The sequence below is a fragment of the Ammospiza nelsoni genome, chromosome 6 (assembly GCF_027579445.1).
Source record: "Ammospiza nelsoni isolate bAmmNel1 chromosome 6, bAmmNel1.pri, whole genome shotgun sequence".
Classification (NCBI taxonomy): domain Eukaryota; kingdom Metazoa; phylum Chordata; class Aves; order Passeriformes; family Passerellidae; genus Ammospiza; species Ammospiza nelsoni.
This window is the reverse complement of record NC_080638.1, coordinates 48345704-48363363: the sequence shown is the minus strand read 5'-3', so window position 1 is coordinate 48363363 and position 17660 is coordinate 48345704. Positions and strand designations below refer to the sequence as shown.

General features: G+C 44.8%; 1 protein-coding gene across 3 annotated transcripts in view; it reads left to right on the top strand.

Annotated features, from left to right (window-relative positions):
• The first annotated feature begins 7862 nt into the window (after positions 1 to 7862).
• CCDC88C (coiled-coil domain containing 88C) overlaps positions 7863 to 17660 on the top strand; it is a 95837-nt gene continuing 86039 nt past the window's right edge. For all 3 annotated transcript variants that reach the window (XM_059474065.1, XM_059474064.1, XM_059474063.1), the window contains exons 1-3: positions 7863 to 8219; positions 8323 to 8423; positions 15583 to 15691. In XM_059474065.1, coding sequence (XP_059330048.1) covers positions 8160 to 8219; positions 8323 to 8423; positions 15583 to 15691 — 270 coding nt within the window. In that variant the 5' untranslated portion in view covers positions 7863 to 8159. The remainder of the gene's footprint in view (positions 8220 to 8322; positions 8424 to 15582; positions 15692 to 17660) is intronic.

Sequence of the window (17660 nt, the reverse complement as noted above, 5' to 3'; positions counted from 1 at the left end):
AAGAGTTCATTTGTGGTCACTTTCTGAGGTTGTGTTTTTATAATGTATTTGAAATGTCTGTGACAGGGCAATTCTCAGCAGTTTTACAGAGGTCAGGAGTTATGCACATGGTCACTGCAGGATTAGACACAATTTGCTGCTGCAGGCTGAGTCCCCATGCAGTTGCAACAAACTGTCTGAAACTTGATTTTTGCAGCTTTGGTGTCAGAGCAGACATTGTGACAAGGAAAGCTGCAATTTTGCAGGTTTTCTTAATTAGAATCTAAATCCAGCTCAAGATGTCAACATTTTCTTGAGCATAAAGCTCTCAAAATTCATCCATACAGTCATCTGCAAGTCTTGCAGCATCTATCTCAGGAAACCATTCTTCTCAGTTAGTCAAAAGAACACTTTTGTTAAAGACTTTTTACTGTTCCTACAGCAGTCAAGTGCCTGAATCTTGTGATGTTTGATGCTGCAGTCTTCCAGACTTTCAGATACTTTCATAATACTTGTAGGAATCTTGGATTTTGAAACATTACATTTAACAGAAGAAGTATTATGCTGATGTTACTAGGCTTGGTCAAAATAATAATGAAATCAGGAACTTTTTGAAGTTTTTATGTCTTCATATTTTTATGAAGCTCTAAAAGGCTGGTAAAACATTAGGCTGTACATCTTTTAATGCTGTCTGACTTGTGGTTGGATGGTTAGTTGTCTTCCCAGTTACCTAATGCTCATAGCCTGACAGGACATGTCTGCACAGATATAATATATTCATGGAAGTTGGAAGTAGATGAGTGGTGGGTATACTCTTGCACAGTGATGTTCACTTCTGTATTCATGGAAACCTTGAAATGTATTTTAGGGGAAAAAACTGGGATTGTGAGAAGTGATTGATTTTCTTTTTTTAAGAGTGAGTTTGAGTTTATAGGTGGAAGAAATGATGTTTGGAAACAGTATCTGTTCTAGATCTTTCTTTGGGCTGATTTTTAAAACCATTTGTCCTTAATCCCAGGAGACCTGCATGTATATTGTACTAAGCATGGCTCAGTCATGTTAACTGCATTTTAACTGTGCCCTGAAGTATGTTTTACAGGGCAAACCCTTCAGTATTTACAGGCAAGAGCCAAGGTGTTTGAATCATCCATACAGGTCCCTCTGTTCCTTCAGTGGCTGAAAGATTTGATGCTGATTCCTTGGATGAACGTCCAAGCTTTGAGCCTAGACTTACTGGGAATATTGCCTGGTCCCTCAAAGAACCCACCCACTAATGAAAGAAATTCACATGATCTGGAATATTTTCAGATTTTCTTCTAATGTGTGCAGAGTGTGGCTGCATTCAGGTTAACAGTGCACATCAGCACAAAAGAGATCTCCTGTATCTTGAAGGTGAAAGGATCTAAAACCTGATGTATCTAAACAGTGACTTGTTCCTAGAATGTGCTGTCTGTAATGTGCCTGCTTGGCAACAAAGATCAGGGCATTCACTCATCCATCTCTCATAGCCCACCCAGGTGAGGCATCATGTTCTCATGGAATTAAATGCCAAGTAGGCCCAGTCCTTTTAATGTGCTGAGGATGGAACTGTTCAGATTGGGTTTGCCTGTGGTTTTGCATTCCTGCAGAGAGGGTTAATTGGAACAGTGGTGAGGCTCTGTTCTCATGCTGCTGCTGTGGTGCTGTTAGGCAGGCAGCTGCCTTTGCAGCCCTGCACAGTGACGTTGGTTGCCTTGTTAAATGATGTTTGCTGGCATCTGTAGAGTGGCCACCCAAGTTCAGCCTTACCCCTCTCAACCGTTCTACAGCTGCAGAGACATTCTGGAGCAGTGCTGTGGATGCCAGAGCAGCGCTGCAGTTCAGTTCCCCTACCAGAGCAGCCCTGCAGCTCCCCTCCCAGAGCAGCCCTGCAGCTCAGTTCCCCTGCAGAGCAGCCCTGCAGCTCCCCTGCCAGAGCAGCACTGCAGTTCAGTTCCTCTCCCAGAGCAGCACTGCAGTTCCCCTGCCTTGAGAACATCATCTCCCATTCCCGGTAAGTTGTGAAAGCAGGAGATGAGATGGGTCACCCACAGCCTACGTGTAAAACTGAGCAAGTATTCAAAGAAGAGAAGTTGTCCATGTGCATGTTCTCTACCACTCTGTCTTTTTGGAGTCCAGAAGAAATGAAGGAATATACAGCTCATAGTTCAGTTCAGAAAGGAGCATGTGGGCATGCTGCAGATAAAGGAAAACCTCCTGTGGGAGGGCCTGTAATGCCCACCTTCAGTCAGATACATAATTGAATGTCTTAATATATGTGAGGGAGACATAACTTACTGTATTTTAGGTTTGTCTTGTACAGAGCCAGGAGCTGGATTCAACTCTTGTGGGTCCCTTCCAACCTGTGATATTCTGTGGTTCTGTTCCAGGTTTCTCTCATGATTTCCATCAGTGCCTGGCTACTTGATAAGCTGGTAGATTTGATTTGATATTACTCTAGTTACAACCACATTCACTGGAGTATGAATCTTGTGAGGGTTTAATATAAATTAATAAAAAAATTGAAAGCTGAAATGAACCCCTGTGGACTGCTGGAAAAAAAAAAGGCAATTAAAAAAGGGAGGGGGAAGATGCCATCTTCTGTATCCAATTGTCTGTATGAACAATGTAAAAATGATATATAAAACAGTAGGTAATGTTAAAAAAGCAGAATGCTACTGGCAGGTGTTTGAAATAGCCACTGATTTATAGTGATCTCAGATCTATAGCCGTGGCCTTGCTGTGCACTGTAGAATGTAGAGTATAAAGACAGGTAGAAGATGTGAATAGTCAAGTTCAAAAATGGGGTTTGAACAGTATTGTCACCACAGGAGATTCCTTGTGTGCTCTGCAGTGAGTCTGCAGTCACTCCAGCATCTGTGAAATACCAGTGTTACAATGAAAATAACAATTCTCTAAAGCATCTGTAATTAAAAAAGTCTCACTTCTAAGGGAGTAAGTCAAGTCCATGTGATTTAAAGTCAGTTTCTGTCCACACTGACCTTCTCTAAATAACATTAAATTTTTATATAATTCAGCTAGAATTAAAGCTACCTTCTGTGTTTCTGCAGTCAGTGCACATGATACATAAAGTGCTGACCACCAGTTTTTACCATAATCTTGTCAAACAACTATATCTAACTATCACTGGACAACCTTAGTTTTGTGCCTTCTGTCACAACCCCTCAAAACTGGAGTCTTTCATTAGTTCCTCAAATTCTTTTCTCCACATCTGTGACTCTTGCACACAGAAGTGAATTTGGGGTGCAATTTGAGCAGGTAGCAGGGTCACAAATTTCCTCACTGCCATATTGTTCACTGTCCCAAGAAATGCCTCTGCTCTTAGTAGGTATCAGAGGTGGTGGTCCCAGCCCTGCTGCCATCTACCTTCCTGCTGAGGCTTTGTTAACTTCTCCCTGGAGTGTTTTCCTTCCTTTGAATTTACACTTCGCTTCAACTCCAGCCAGCCTAAGTATCTCCCAAAGCTGCTTATAAAACTTTTGGCTGTGCTTGCCTATTATTTTTACCTCACCCCCAGTGTCATTAATACAGATATTGATACACTCTTGTAAACTAAAGTGGCAAAACAGCAGTCTGAAAACCTAAAATTTCCACAAGTGCTGGACCTTCAAAATCACATTCTGTTTTTATAAGGACATTTGCTAGTTATGATTGATAGGAATTGATACTTATGATTTCAAATATTTTCATATTAATAAAACATTTCTCTCCTTGCAGGCCCATGGGCATTGCTCCACTGCTGTGACACTCATTGCCTCTCTGAAGGGTTCGAGTCAAGGAGGTTATGTCACCATTTTGTGTTTGCCTGGGATGTTGAGTACTCCTACCTTGCTTTCAAGTCCATGCAAAGAGCCATAAACTGCTGGTGCCCCTTCATCTCCTCCCCATATCTTTTGCTTGTATTAACTTTATTGTTTGCCTTGTGTATTTGAGTCTCTGTTTATTTTCTATGGACTCAGAAGTTTATGAGATATTTATTCTGCCCAAACTCTCTCTCTTTGTATTTTAGATTCTGTATTATGTTAGTCTCTTCAGGAGCCCAAGCAGCTGGCTTATATTTCAGCACTGAACAAACATGTGCCGAAGGTTAATTCTAGGGGTTTTTTTCCTGAGAGTTTCTCTCTGAATGCTTCAGATACCAACCATAGACTGTAAATCACAGGAATCGCGCGCCCCGCCCCCGGATTGATCCAAGGCACATTAGCAAATACTTCTAGGGTTTTGTTTGTGTTTTGGTGGCACGTACAGATTTGTGTCTCGTTATTCTCATTCAAATTTCTTTACTGCTTTTCTCGAAACAAACAACATTGAAAACAGAATCGAATATTGTGAGGACCAAAGCTACCTTCCGACCACCTTCTTTTTCTCCTGGCACACACTGTTTACAGCTCCAGTCTCTACTCAAAGCAAACTTGCTCCATAGCTGAGAAGTTGGTTCATGAACAGTCAAGTCATATTTACAAGAAAGCTGCTTAACAACAGTCCCAAGCAAAGGAGGAGAAAAAGCTCTTTCCTGATTACCATGAGTTTAACTCCTGTATTGTAACCTCATGAATTCTGTTATTCCCATCCCTCAGCAACTTAGACTTCAGACAGCAGATGAATGGTGGAGCTTTGTTGATGGTTGTACTCGTTGCTAGGGGACAGTCTGAGGGGGGTGAATCATGCCATTTACAGTCAGCCTAAAGGAACATTTGGAAATGTTTGAGCTTAGAAAGTTCCCTCTGTAGTCTGTCCTTGGAAATCGAGTACTTGGTGGCTGTGAAAGCTACTTTAGAAATAGACATGATGATAACGACGGCATTAAACACACTGGTGTCTTTAGTAGCTTGTACCTATGTCGGTATCTTAAATCACAATTCTGGTGCTTTTTAATTGTTTGATAATTATGTTCTTAGTTAAAAGCTGACCATGTGAAATGGTATCAAATCAAAATTATTTCAAGTCACATTAAAATTAAATACTACAAATTTTCATCATTGCTCTACTGTAAGAATGCAATTGCTTGTAAATGTCTGGATCTGAACTTTCTCGGATATATTCATTGGTATTTGTTTTATTTTACCTGCTCTGGGAAGGCGGCAGCTTCAGGTACCATCAGAAAGGAGAACTTGACCTGTAGTAGGTAGATGAGGTTTAACAAGATACATCTCCGGTGGAACACAGGTGGGTGAATAAAAGTACTCCCACTATAAATGATGCTAAGGCACAGTTTGGAGAGGAGGTGGAGGAAGCACACACCCAGCTGGGGCTGACAGGTATGGACAGAATTACCGAGGGGAAACCCCTCCGCACGCGTTCTGGGGCTCGGAGCCAGGGTAAGTGTTTTGCCCAAGGCGGGCAGCCTGCCCTTCGCAGCCCCGCGCTGCTCCAGGGCTGCTCCCGCCGGAGCTCCGGGCAAGCCTGGGCTCGTTGTGCCCGGGGCAGCGGCGCTCCCCGCCCGCGCCCTGCGGCTCGCGGGGTGCGGGGGGCTCGCAGCCGCTCAGCATCTCCCGGCGTGCTCCCCGAGGCCTGCAGCCCTTCGCAACAGCGCATTCCCCTTGCCCCGTGCGTGTTGAAGCATTTTGTCAGTGTTTTCCAGACTACATCAGCGCTCCCAGCGCTTTTCAAAGCGAGCCAAGTGTCCCTGCCCGCTGCTGTTTCGCTGTCGGCAGCCGAGCGGAGCGCGCAGCCGCTTCCGCCGCCAGAGGGCGCCCGGCCCCCGCCCGCCGCGGCCGAGCCGGCGGCATCCGCGTCCCCGACCGCGTCCCCGACCGCGTCCCCGTCCCGCTGCGGCGGCTGCGCCTCCAGCACCCGCCTCCATACTGCCCCAGGCCAAATGTTTCCTGTAACGCAGGCAGTCACCTTGAATAACGCGCGAGCATTTGGCAGCTAACAGCATCCCCAGGAACGTTTCCTGGATAAGAAATTTGGGTTTTATGACCGTGCTCCATGAGGCGCCCTCCCTTTCAATTGTGTTACTACTGGCAAGACCTGGATCGGACTATGCTGCTGTTGCTTCTTTTCAGGAGTCTGTCCTACAAATGAGTAGTATCCAAGTTGTGAAAATTGGGGAAGCATTCTTGCATCTGTCTTCTGTGAATAGCTCTACATAGTTTTCAAATTCTAAGGTGTTTTGCTTTTGATTCTATTGATTAACACTCACATCTGTAGTAAGCACTGCAATAAATGCTTTGAAAAGTTATTTAATAAAATCTTTCCACAAGACAGGAAATCAAAAGGCTTCAATAAATTAAAGTATGGCAGTCCATGTCTCTGAAGTGTTGAGAAACTATCGACCATTCTTTTTCTCTCCAAGGCTGTTACACTCAAAAGCATACTTTTTTCTCCATCCAACTGCAACACATGGTTTGCTTGCAAAACTTCCTTATTTTCAGGTCCCGAAATGACTGGAGTACATGACTCACATAGTAAAGGGTTAATTGAACCACTTGTGCCCTCCTGGTACATCCTCTTAAGAAACTGAAAGCAAGTTGCAATTCACATGAACAGGAGTTATCCCTCCTTGTCTACAGGGCTGCCTAAAATGAGGATCCACATGAGGCAGATCATTAAACCTGATCTTTAGTGGGACAAACAGGCCTCTGCAATGAACACCAGTGTCTATCCCTTAGTAATCGTTTGCTCGCAGACTTCTCTGGTCCCTCAGGCACAACAACAGATGTCTCTCCCTCAGCCGATGCACAAGAACACATGTACCCAACCCCTTACCAAAAATACATATCGAAGGTAGGTGGTTAATAATAAACAGAACTTCAGATGTCTCGCCTGACTGTGCAAGATCCAAAATTCATTTTGTGAGTTCAGTATGATTGAACAAGAAACAGGCAGAGTGCACTAGGAAGTGGCTGATGCACAGACTGATAAATACCAGAGACAAATGATTATATCTGTGAAGAGTAGAGCAAACTGTCAAACAGAAACCCTGACAAAACCAAGCCCCACTGTGTGACACCCTGCCTTACACTGTTCAGCTTCACGGCTAAATTATTTCTCTTCAAGTTCTGAGCCTGCGATAAATAAAGCAGCGATCATCCAGATTACGTGTCATTGTTTATTTTCCTAACTAAAGACGGAATAAATTCTGGTAGCCGGTGGGCGCTGTGGCAGACGGCCGGCCGGCCGGGGCTCTCGGCCGGGCTCCGCGGGCCCTGTCCCGGCGCGGGCGGGAGCGCCCTCACGGGCACCTGCTGCCGCTTCCTTCCGAGCGGGAGCGCAACAGGCAGCGCCGCTCGCCCTGCTCCGAGTTTCCCTCTTACTTCTTTGAGCTGCACTAAGGGATTTACGCGGCACGTCTGGAACCGCTCCTGTGAATTACTTTGTGGGGAATTAATTTCGTGCTTTTTAAAGCGTAAACTTCGGACCCGCGCGCTCCCGCTCGGCGCTGGCGCCGTTCCCAGCGGAGGAGGGCGCGGCGCCGGGCGGCTCCCGGCAGGTACAGCCGCCCCCGGCGCGGCCCCGCGGTAGAGTTTGCTGGCGAGGCCGCGCATCACCCCGGATACAGCGGGAATGAGGCGCGGCCGCCCCCGCCGGGCGGGCAGAGGCCGCTCTCCGGCCGCTCTCGCTGCCGCGTGCGGGCGATGCCCCGACCCCACACCGCGGCCCGCCCCCGCGGCCGCCCGGGGCTGCCGCCCATTGGCCGGCGCCGGGCCCCTCCGCCCCTCCCATTGGCCGCAGCCGCTGCCCGTCACGCCGCCGCCGCCGCCCGGGTCTAATTGCCGGGGCACGGGCGCGCCCCGCCACAGGTACCGGGGCGGCTGCAGTGGAGCGGCTGCGGGGCTGCTCGGAGCTGTCCCGGCGGGGCTCCGTGTCTTTGCTCCCGGCCCTCGGGCATTCGCCGTGGCGGCTGGGGGGTTGAGGTCTCTCCTTTCCCGGCGTGGCTCGCTCTTGCCTGGCGAACCTCTTCTGCAGCTGCGGAGCGAGCTCGGCGGGGAAGACCGGCCTGTTGCCGTCGGGAGGAGGGACCGCGGCGAGCGGCCCCGCGTGTGCCCCCGGCGCGGGGCGGGGGAGCGATGAGCCGCGCATTGTTTGCCCCGTAGGCAGCGCCCGGCGGGCGGCGGGCCATGGGCTCCGCGCCTTTGTCTCCCGAGTGAGCCAGCCCCGCGCCCGCAGCCTCCCACCGCCGCCCGAGCCCCGGCGACATGGACGTGACCGTCTCCGAGCTCCTGGAGCTCTTCCTGCAGAGCCCCTTGGTGACATGGGTGAGCAGAGCGGGGCGGCGGGGAGCGAGGGGGCAGCCCTGTCCTGCCGGGGGTGGCTGGGTCCGGCCGCCATCCCCCAACCCTGCTGTCCTTCCTCCGGCAGGTGAAAACCTTCGGGGACCTGGGGAGCGAGGATCAGGACAACCTCGGCGTCTACATGGACCTGGTGGATGGCGTGGTCCTGAACAAGATCATGTTGCAGATGTGAGTGGGGCCGAGGGCAGCAGACGTGAGGGGCAGCGCCCGGGCCCTGCCGCGGGTGCCGGGCTCCGGCCCCGGGCTGTCCTCAGGCGCGGGGGCGGCCTGGGGCCCGAGCGCTTTTCATTGTGGCTGCTCTTTGAAATTAACAGAAAACAGTGCGGGGGAAAAAAGCTCTGAACTAATCCAGGTCCAGGGTTCTTTAACTTATTTTTTTAATCTTTTTTGCTTGGTATGTGTGCGGTTTTTGTATTCTTTTCCTTTTTTTTCCTCCTAGTTATCTTAGTCAGTGTTACAGTGGAAGGTGTGTGGCAGTAAAAAGAAGGAAATGAAAGTACAGTATCAAATAAAGCTTTACTGGGAGGGTTTCATCTGAACTTTGTCTGCTCTTGTGTAAACTTCGATACTAAATACATAATTTAGAAAAACCTTTTAGTGCTGCCTCTTTCCGGCGGCACTGTAAGGCCATGTGTTTAGGAGACTTAGAAATTGGTTAAAAGATGGGGTGCTGAAAATACCCTGACACCCTGAATTGAATTGCCGTTAGGACTTGTGCTGTTTTTAACCACATCCTTTCTTGTTGCTGATCTACTGTGCTGCATGCTGAGCCTGACTGTTTTTACTGTATTTGATTTTAAATATCCTGAAATACATCTGAGAGAGAGTTTGTAGGGGCAAGTGTCTGGCTTTCAGGGGAGGAGAGCTTGGGAGTCACTCAGTTTTGGCAGTGTGCTCTCTTAAGTGACTGAAATCAATTGAAGCTCGGCCAGTGGTTTCCAGTGCTACTCCAAGCATTTAAATGAAGAATTCGTGTTAGAATCCTTTAAAATCTTGAGAAATAACATTAAATCTGACAATCAGTGCCTCACCCAGTCAGATTGAGAAATTTTGTTATCTTCTGGTACCTGGCTGCTCCGCATGAGAAGGTAATAAAATTGTCTTTTGATTTGATGTTACCAGGAGTGAAAATTGTGAACTGAAGCTTAAACAGTGAAGCTGGTGAAAATCCTTAATCAGAACAGAGCCCAGATCAGCCAGCAAACGGAGATAACAAACTAGTGGTGTAAACTAGCAGAGATAGAAGCCTCTTGTAAAGAGAAGGCATAATTTCCAGAATTTTTAAAGGAATGCTTATACTCTAAAAAGATTATTTTCTGCGAATTAGAGCCTCAAGTATCAACATTTAGGTCTAGGCTTGTAGCTTTCCAAGATGTGAGAAGTTAAATTTTGATTCCTGACCATTGTGTTTGGCACAGAGATGACCAACATAACTATCACAGAGCAGCAACTGAGTTGCCTGCAGGTTTAACTAAACAGCACTGTTATCTAATATGTTTATATTATTATATGTGCAATAGTCGTCTCCTTTCAAAACAAAAATTAACCAAGTTGTAGTTAATCATGAATTTATGAAGCGATGTGGCTTTTGAATGACTGTGGCATTGTCAGGAGAGTTTTATTAGGTGGTGTGTGCAAACTTAAATATTTGTAATTGGCCATTGAACTATGTCTAAGGAGTTAAGAGTTGGTAAACTCTTGTTTGTTAAACTCAAGGGAGCAACTGAACAATGGTCTGGGGACAAGGAGATAATGCTAAGAGCTCATGGAAATAAGGAAGAGGAGCCTACAGGCTGGCTGAGTGCAGTGACACTAGTTGGCGTTTTGTGTGATCTCCTGTGATGGTGAGAGGTGCCCTGGCACGTTTACGAGTTTTAAGCTTCTTTCTTTGTGTTTTCCCCCACAAACATCTCTGGCAGTGGTGCCTCAGAAAGTGTTGGAGTCTTTTAGGCAGCTTTAGCAGTGCTTCTAATGGTGACTGAAGAGCTGGAAACCAAGAGCTTTGTTCTGAGAGCCAAGATTGTTTAATATAGGAAGGACTGCAGTTTTATATAGGTCAGTGTATCCTGACCTAGCAAGGTGCTCGGGAAAGGTGCTGACTGACCTTTACTTTTCCTTGATTTTAACTTTTCAAATGGCAATGCAATTACTGCTTACATGTAAGTCAGGCAAGTCTTGCAAGGCATGTTTCTGCCCCACAAAGCTTTCAGAATAAAAAAAAAAGTGTTTTTAAAAATTCTTCCTCATCACTTTAAGTCCTGGGTCCTGAAGATGGATTTCAGTGCTTGGCTGGAAGTTTCTTCCTGCTAAAAGCCAATTAATGAGGGCCTTTGATAAATCTGGAATTGGATTTGCCATGCCATGATAGTGTTGATTGCTTGGAAGCACAGATGCAGGCATGCACACACATGTAGAGAGTAGGGGGAGGTGGAGTGAAAGAGCTGGGCACTCATGTGGGCAGCTGCCTCATCACTCGTGTGTTATTTCACTTTGAATTTTTTTGTCCTGTTTGCCTGATTATGGGAACAGAAATAACAGGGCATGTGAGCTTGCATCTAAACACCAGGTGTGATGCAGTGCTCTGCTGCAAGTCAAGCTGTTTCTTCAGTGAAGATTTTGAAAGCCAGATTCTTGGGAAATTCATTACTAAAAATACAACATTTCTGCCCTGCAGCAAAGCGGATTTTAATTCAGAAGACAATGAAGACAGGTGGATCTGTGAAGAAATCCAGATACACCTGTTGAGTGGAGATTGCTGAGTGAAAGTAAGGCTTCAGCTGCTTGAGTCATGGTGGGGGCTGTAGGAGTTCAGCCAGCCCCTAATTTCTGCTGTAATACTTCAGGTTTTTCCAAAATGCTGTCTGGCAGCTTTGGGTGGAGAAGATCCCAGCTGCTTTTGTTGCAGTGTCAACGTTTTTTAGGTGGTGGGTTCATCTCAGCAAGGCAGCTGTGTCACCAGAGAGATATGTGACAGCTATCTGCTGCTTTTCCAGCCTGCCAGGTCCCTGCTGGCTTTGTGACAGGAGGTGAAAATAGGGCTGTGCCCTGACTTCATCCTCTGCAGAAATGAGCTGCCCCTGGGAATGGCAGCCCAGAATAAAATGTGCTCTGCTCAGGCTTGCCAAATGTAGCCACGGCACAAGGGCGGGGGGGAACCTGTAGTCAGTGGGACACCAGCTGTTGGCCTTGGCTGGTGATCCCTTTGCTTACCAGTGATCTCTAAAACAAGACTGTTTCTAAGAAAGCTGAGTGCTGTTTGATTCCCAGTAGGGGCACCTGACTGTTAAATTAATAAATTTAGTAGCAAGAGTCAGACAGCAGTGTTTGGCTTCCCCAAATTTATTAGATTTTAAAACAACATAAATGATTTTTCAAATAATTCTGTTGTAAATGAATTATTTCCTTTGCCTGTGTCCTGCTCAAGTGTATATCCCAACATGATTGTTCATGAAGGACGACGTTGATTTTTGCAGACTTGCAGTACTGGCTGAATGCATACAAAAATGTCAGTGTTTAAAGTGGAAATGCTGTGTTTCAAGCTTGTGTTGCTGATGGATTTATGTGTACCAGGTTAATGATATTCTCTGCAGACATACTTTAAAGAACTTTTTTCAGATGGCTGTATGTCACTTCCTGGTATGGAATTAGCACGTGGTGGCACTGCAATGACTGCCTTCAGTGGTACAGTTGCAGCTGTGGCATAATATCTACAAGCATAAGCAAATATTTGCCTCATTTAACTTCCCAAATAAAACTTCCTGTAAGAAATTACATGGAGGTTTATGCAGGCACATAAGTGTTTTCACTTTGGCTTGTTCTAATTATTCTAATTGAAAATAGACTGTCAAAGCATTTAGCAAACAGAAATGTGTGTTAGGCATACTGCTGATAATGCTATTTGTGTTAAAATCCTGTTATAACAATGCACAATAATAGGTTTCTCCATTTCAGTTGCTGTCATGGTTTGTGGTACTGTTGATGTGTTGTCTTTAATTTGGACCACGTGACAGGAACAGCCACATTGTGAGTGCCCGCGCCTCGTGGTTTGTGCAAATGGCACAAACACTACAACATGTATTAGAGATGTGCATCTGCTTAATTTAAAATTCTAGAATGCTGTGTAGAGCTGCATTCTTCCACCATTTTCTAGGCAATTTAGGAATCTGCCAGCCTTAGTAGCACTATTTCATTTGATAGAGGAAAGAGTTAGTCAAGCCCTGGTGTGGTGCATTTTTGGTTACCTCGCCTGCAGAGCGAAGTGCCACAGGATGCTGGGCCACTCAGTTCCTTCTGGCATCTCATAACCCTTGGGCCTGGCTTGGGGGCTTTCCCCTTGCTCCTCAAAATGGCTTGTCAGAAACTGTAAGAATTGGATTCTCTTTTTTTTTTTGGTTAGTTTTATGACTTAAGGGATTGCATTATCATGCACTTGTGTTGGTGGCCTCATGCCCACTGAATTTGTCACTTGATCTGTGTCTCCTGACCCTTCCTTTCCTCTCTGTTCCTAGAAGACTTGGGCATGTACAAACCAGACAACTTCTTTAAAATATTTGGATATATAGTGAGGTTTGAGACTTTTTCTGTTTCTTTGGCTTGGGTGGGTTTTTACTGGTTTGTGGAGTACTTCCCTAAGTCGCACCTCAGCCATGCTGTCTCAGTCTTATTTAGGTAACTTTTTTTATCTTGACAAGTAGGTGGTTTTGACAAAAAAAGAAATGTAGTTTTCATTATATTTGTGTGTAAGGGAAAGGCCAAACATCAAAGGACTGAAAAGGCATCTGAGGTGGTGTTCAGGAATTTTTTTTAGATAAATCCAGACATGAATTTGTTTTGGTTGCCTGGTTAGTGTTGCCAAAAGAAACCCAAAAACAACAACAACAAAAAAACCCCTCTCTATAATTTTCAGTGTGATCCTTAGAGTTTTTTTGTAAAATTCTTGATGAACAAATTTCACCATACAGGCAAGGGCTATAATGTTCAAAGTGTAGTACCAACAGCCCTGTCTTCTTTAGTGTAGGGTTGTCTTCAAGCACAGAAAGAAGAAATGGGATCTTGCTTGTTGAGGGGCATTGTTCCATTTTCCTGTGCAGACAATAAGCTCTGTGGCAGTTTGCAGTGTAGGCTGCACTGTGTTTCCACATCTTGTTCAGAGGGTCCTCTCTGAAGTAAGCTGGGGTGCTTTGTGAAGCTGTTTATACAACATGTCCAGAAAACATGTTTTTGAGCTACATTCTGTTTTCAGAAAAGCTTTTCATTTTTTTTGTGATGGAGAAGTGGCAGCAGTGCCAGAGCTGTGCTGTGCTGCAGCTTGGCTGGAGGTTAAGAGGACCCTGAGGTCAGTGGCATTAAGGGCTCTTGGAGCAATCAATTACCCTTAACGAAGATGATAGGATAAAAGCTCTGGAATTGCTCCTGAGGGCCTGGTCCTGCTGGTGCTTATGTTCCTGTAAGAGAGTCCCCACTGTGCAAGAATGAGCAGGTCTTGTCCAGGAAGTGGCTGTTCTGTGTCTTGTGTGCCTTTGAAAATATCCAAGTCCTGCAGTTCCACTGCTGCAGCTGTTGAAGAAATAGCCTCTGCTTTCCTGTGGCTGGTGCCCTCTGTTTTGTGGATTTTTGACCCACAAAAATTATGTTGTGCAGTTCTGGGCAGGACTGTGGAGTAGTGACTGCTAGCCAGTCAGAGATGTCAGTTCCTGGCCACAGAGCTGGGAACCCTGCCAGACAGTGACCAGTGGCGTGGCACTGTGCTGCCTGCGTGAGCTTTCACGTGGAAATGAAAACTGTAGCCTGGCCCTTCTGTTTGGCCAGCTTCTCTTTACTGAGTGCTTCTTCCTTTTAGCTTCCCACTTTGTTGTCATGGCCTTGCCTAAAAAAGCTGTGTCCAGCTTCCTTTGAGGCACAGCATCTGCTCAGAGTGTGCTGAGGGCAGGGTGCTGTCTGGGCTCAGGCCCAGGTGGGATTTATTCTTCTCCCTCAAGGAGGACCCATCCTGTCAGACTGTTACCAGTGTGGCTTCTGCACTTCTGTGTCTGAGCAGCAGTAGCATGGAATACTTACTACAGATTTTACTTCAAAAGCTTGTTGCAATTGCCTCTTTTTGTTCTTTCTTTCATAGTTTATTATAGTATAAATGTGTATACAAAGTCCTTTGCTGCTGGAAAGGCTGTGTAGTGTCCTGCTAGTTTATGCCAGTATTGGACATCTGCTTAAATGCATGTACATAAATACCATGTCAGATGTTACCTGCTCTCAAGGCAGTTTTCTCTCGTGTCTGGAATGTCTGTGTATTTTTTTCATATTTATTCACATAGCACTGCTTTCACTCAAGAGGTGCTCAGGACTGGTTGTGCATTTTAAAAAAAAGTAAACATATTTATGTAAACTCTTTGACGTACTTATGTAAATGTTGGCAGATATATTTTAAAAATAAATATTGGATCAGTTCCTCTTTTATTTCCTTGTCAACGCCTGAGTTCAGTAGTTGGCCCTGGAGGAGCTATGAATGGCTTAATTACCAGCCAGAGCAGAGCTCTGGGAGGCAGGTGTTTGGATTGTGTAGGAGTCTGCTGATAAGAGTCATTATTAGAAGACAGACACAAATCTTTGATTTGTGCTATTGGCAGATAAAGATTTTCGGGTTCCTTTTTTGTTTCAGAATTATAGCGTGAGTGTATGGAGATGATCTGAAGGTGTACATTTGTATGAAATAGTTTGCAGCTTTTTTTTCTGTCTTATTTTTTATTTTAGAAATAGAATTCCTTTGGGTACAATTTTGATTTGTTTTTAAAATCAAACCAAGAACATAGCATGTGTATTAGCGATCTAGTAAGATGGTATGGGGGTAATAAGTGCATTATTTTTTTTTCCCTCCAGTTTAGGGTACATCTGGTCTTTGAAGTTTTTACAGTGATCACCAATCAAGTATTAATACTCTTTTCTTGTCATAAAACTCCAAAGCTGAGGAAGACATGATAGTATTTCCTAAACTTGCCTTTATTTGGACAAGGAAAACCCCATCTTATCAGAGACTGCTTTGATCTAGCTTGCACAAACTCTAGATATGCTCTTTTTTCAGGGAAATGTGGGTAAGAAGGGAAGCTGACCTGAAATTCTGTGTGGGTTGCAGTAGGGTACTTTGTGACATGCAGGAAATATTTCCAACTTACACATAGGTGCAGAGATAATGAGCTTATTCTATCATGAATTAATGCTTATGTACCCTGTATAATTCAGTATATTTAATTAATAATACTTAAATGTGCTATTGAGGTGTTAAGTCTTAACACCAGTTTAATTACTAATATTTTATTTTGTTCCTTTTTAATAGAGATCCTCGACCGACCAACCAGCGTGTCAACAAGCACGTCAATAATGATACCTATCTTCGGGTTCAAAACCTGACCATCTTGATCAGAAACATTAAGACTTACTATCAGGTGAGATTCCTGCTCTCTGCTCATTAATCTGTGGTGACTGCTGTCCTGTTTTAGCTTGTGCAGGGGCTGGGGGCTCAAAGAAGCTTGCTGCAGGAAATGGAGAGGAAATTGTGTTTGTGTAAGGTACTTTCAGCCATGCTTTTTCTTCTGAAAATGACAATACGGTTATCTTCATCTATTCCTCATGGCCAGAGGCTGCTTCCTTGCCTTCTTTTTTTTGAAGAAGTTGTTGTCCTCAAAGACTCTCAGCATTTGGAGATGTATATACTAAAAGGGCTGTTTTGTGGTAGGGTTGTGTATGTGAAGGGGTTTACTGAAATGGAAGTAGTGTTTCTAGGCATAAGACTTTTTAAAAACAGGAAACCTTTTCTTAAAGGGGCTGCTAGAAAATAAAATATTGATGAAGAAATGTTTTTAACACTAGAATATATATCTTGAAATGATAGGAACAATAAATCTTTGCTTAGCTTGAAGGTAGACTTCTTACACTCTGTACTTTAGTGTTCAAGCAGCTGTTTGTTCAGAAGTCCTCTAAGAGAGCCAAGCGCAGGAATGACTGCAGAGTCTCACACTGCACTTGCTGGGTGTCATTCTTGAGCTGTCAGTGTTCCTCTACTGTAACTGTGCTCCCCTAAAACCAGGCTGGTGACAGCTGAGCACTTTTGCAGAGTTATGAGCATTTTGGCTACTGCTGGAGAGCCATAGCATGAACTCAGTTACTCTAAATAGAATTTCTGTATGCTCACTGTTGTGTGTGTTTGGACTTCTTACTGAGGAGGTAACTGTTCTACTGTTTCTAGGAGTCTTTTGCCAGATTTGAACGCTGTGCAGTATATAAACCAGGCTAAAACCACTTAGGATTGTTAAAATGCTCCTGTGTGTCTCAATCATACAATGAACAAGCCAGCTAAATTGTAGGAGCTGATGCCAGTGTGTTTACCCTGGACCTTTCATCTTTTCTGTGTATATAAAAGAGACTATATATTGGTTTTGTCTTCAAAATACAGAAGATATGTAGAGTAGTGCCTTTTCATGGCTGCTCTGCTCCTGGACTTGCCTAGGGAAGTCTGAGGGAGAGGCACATGTGAAAAGTGACAAAGTCAGATGGGCTGTGTGACTCATCTGTGCAAGTTCCAGCAGCCTGCTAGAAAAACTCACTCAGGTTTGAGATGGTGTAGGAGAGCATATCATGTGTTTCTGAAGATAACTGATCTGTGTCTCTTGTTGAGATCTGGAAATGCTGATGCAATGTGATGTCATTGCTGAGACTTGTGATTTCTAAGGGAAATTCCATTTGGTCATAACTAGAGGCTGAAGTTTAACTGTATGTGGAGTCTACAAGAGAGACTGGTCCTAACCTTCTTTCTCCTTGCCCCCACAAGATTTGCTGTCTGAGAGTCTGGTCCTTCAGGTGTTGAAGCTTTGATTCACAAGCTTTTTTTTTTTTTCTCTTTTTTTTTTGCTTCTTTTTTGAAGCTGATACTCTGACCTCTTTTAAAAGTACCTGGAGCACGATCAGAGTCAGGAAAAAAAAGTGATTCAGTCATGTGTTATGTTGCTTGTTGACCTAGCTGTTGAGCTAATCCAATAAAGCTAGTAACAAGTAGAATAGGTTAAGACACAGAATTTTCAATGGGAAACAGTAGCTGAGGCTTGCAGTAGCAGCTGTAACAATGATGTTCCTATTGTAGTCCAGAAATTAAATACTGTGAATCTTGCTGCCTGAGGACTATATATACAGTATGTAAACAAAGCAGTCAGAGAGAGCTCATCAGTCTTTGTATTTGGTCCTGAAGATGTAATTACAACAAAGTTTACAATAAAATAACTTTTTTTGTGGCAATAAGATTATATAAGAAACTTTTTTCCTTGACACAATCATATCTTCAGGGCAAGTCCAAGGTCTTGATGCTAATCTGAGATTCCCTTTGATGTGGTGTGTGCAGCCTCCAGCTCTCCATCGTCTGGG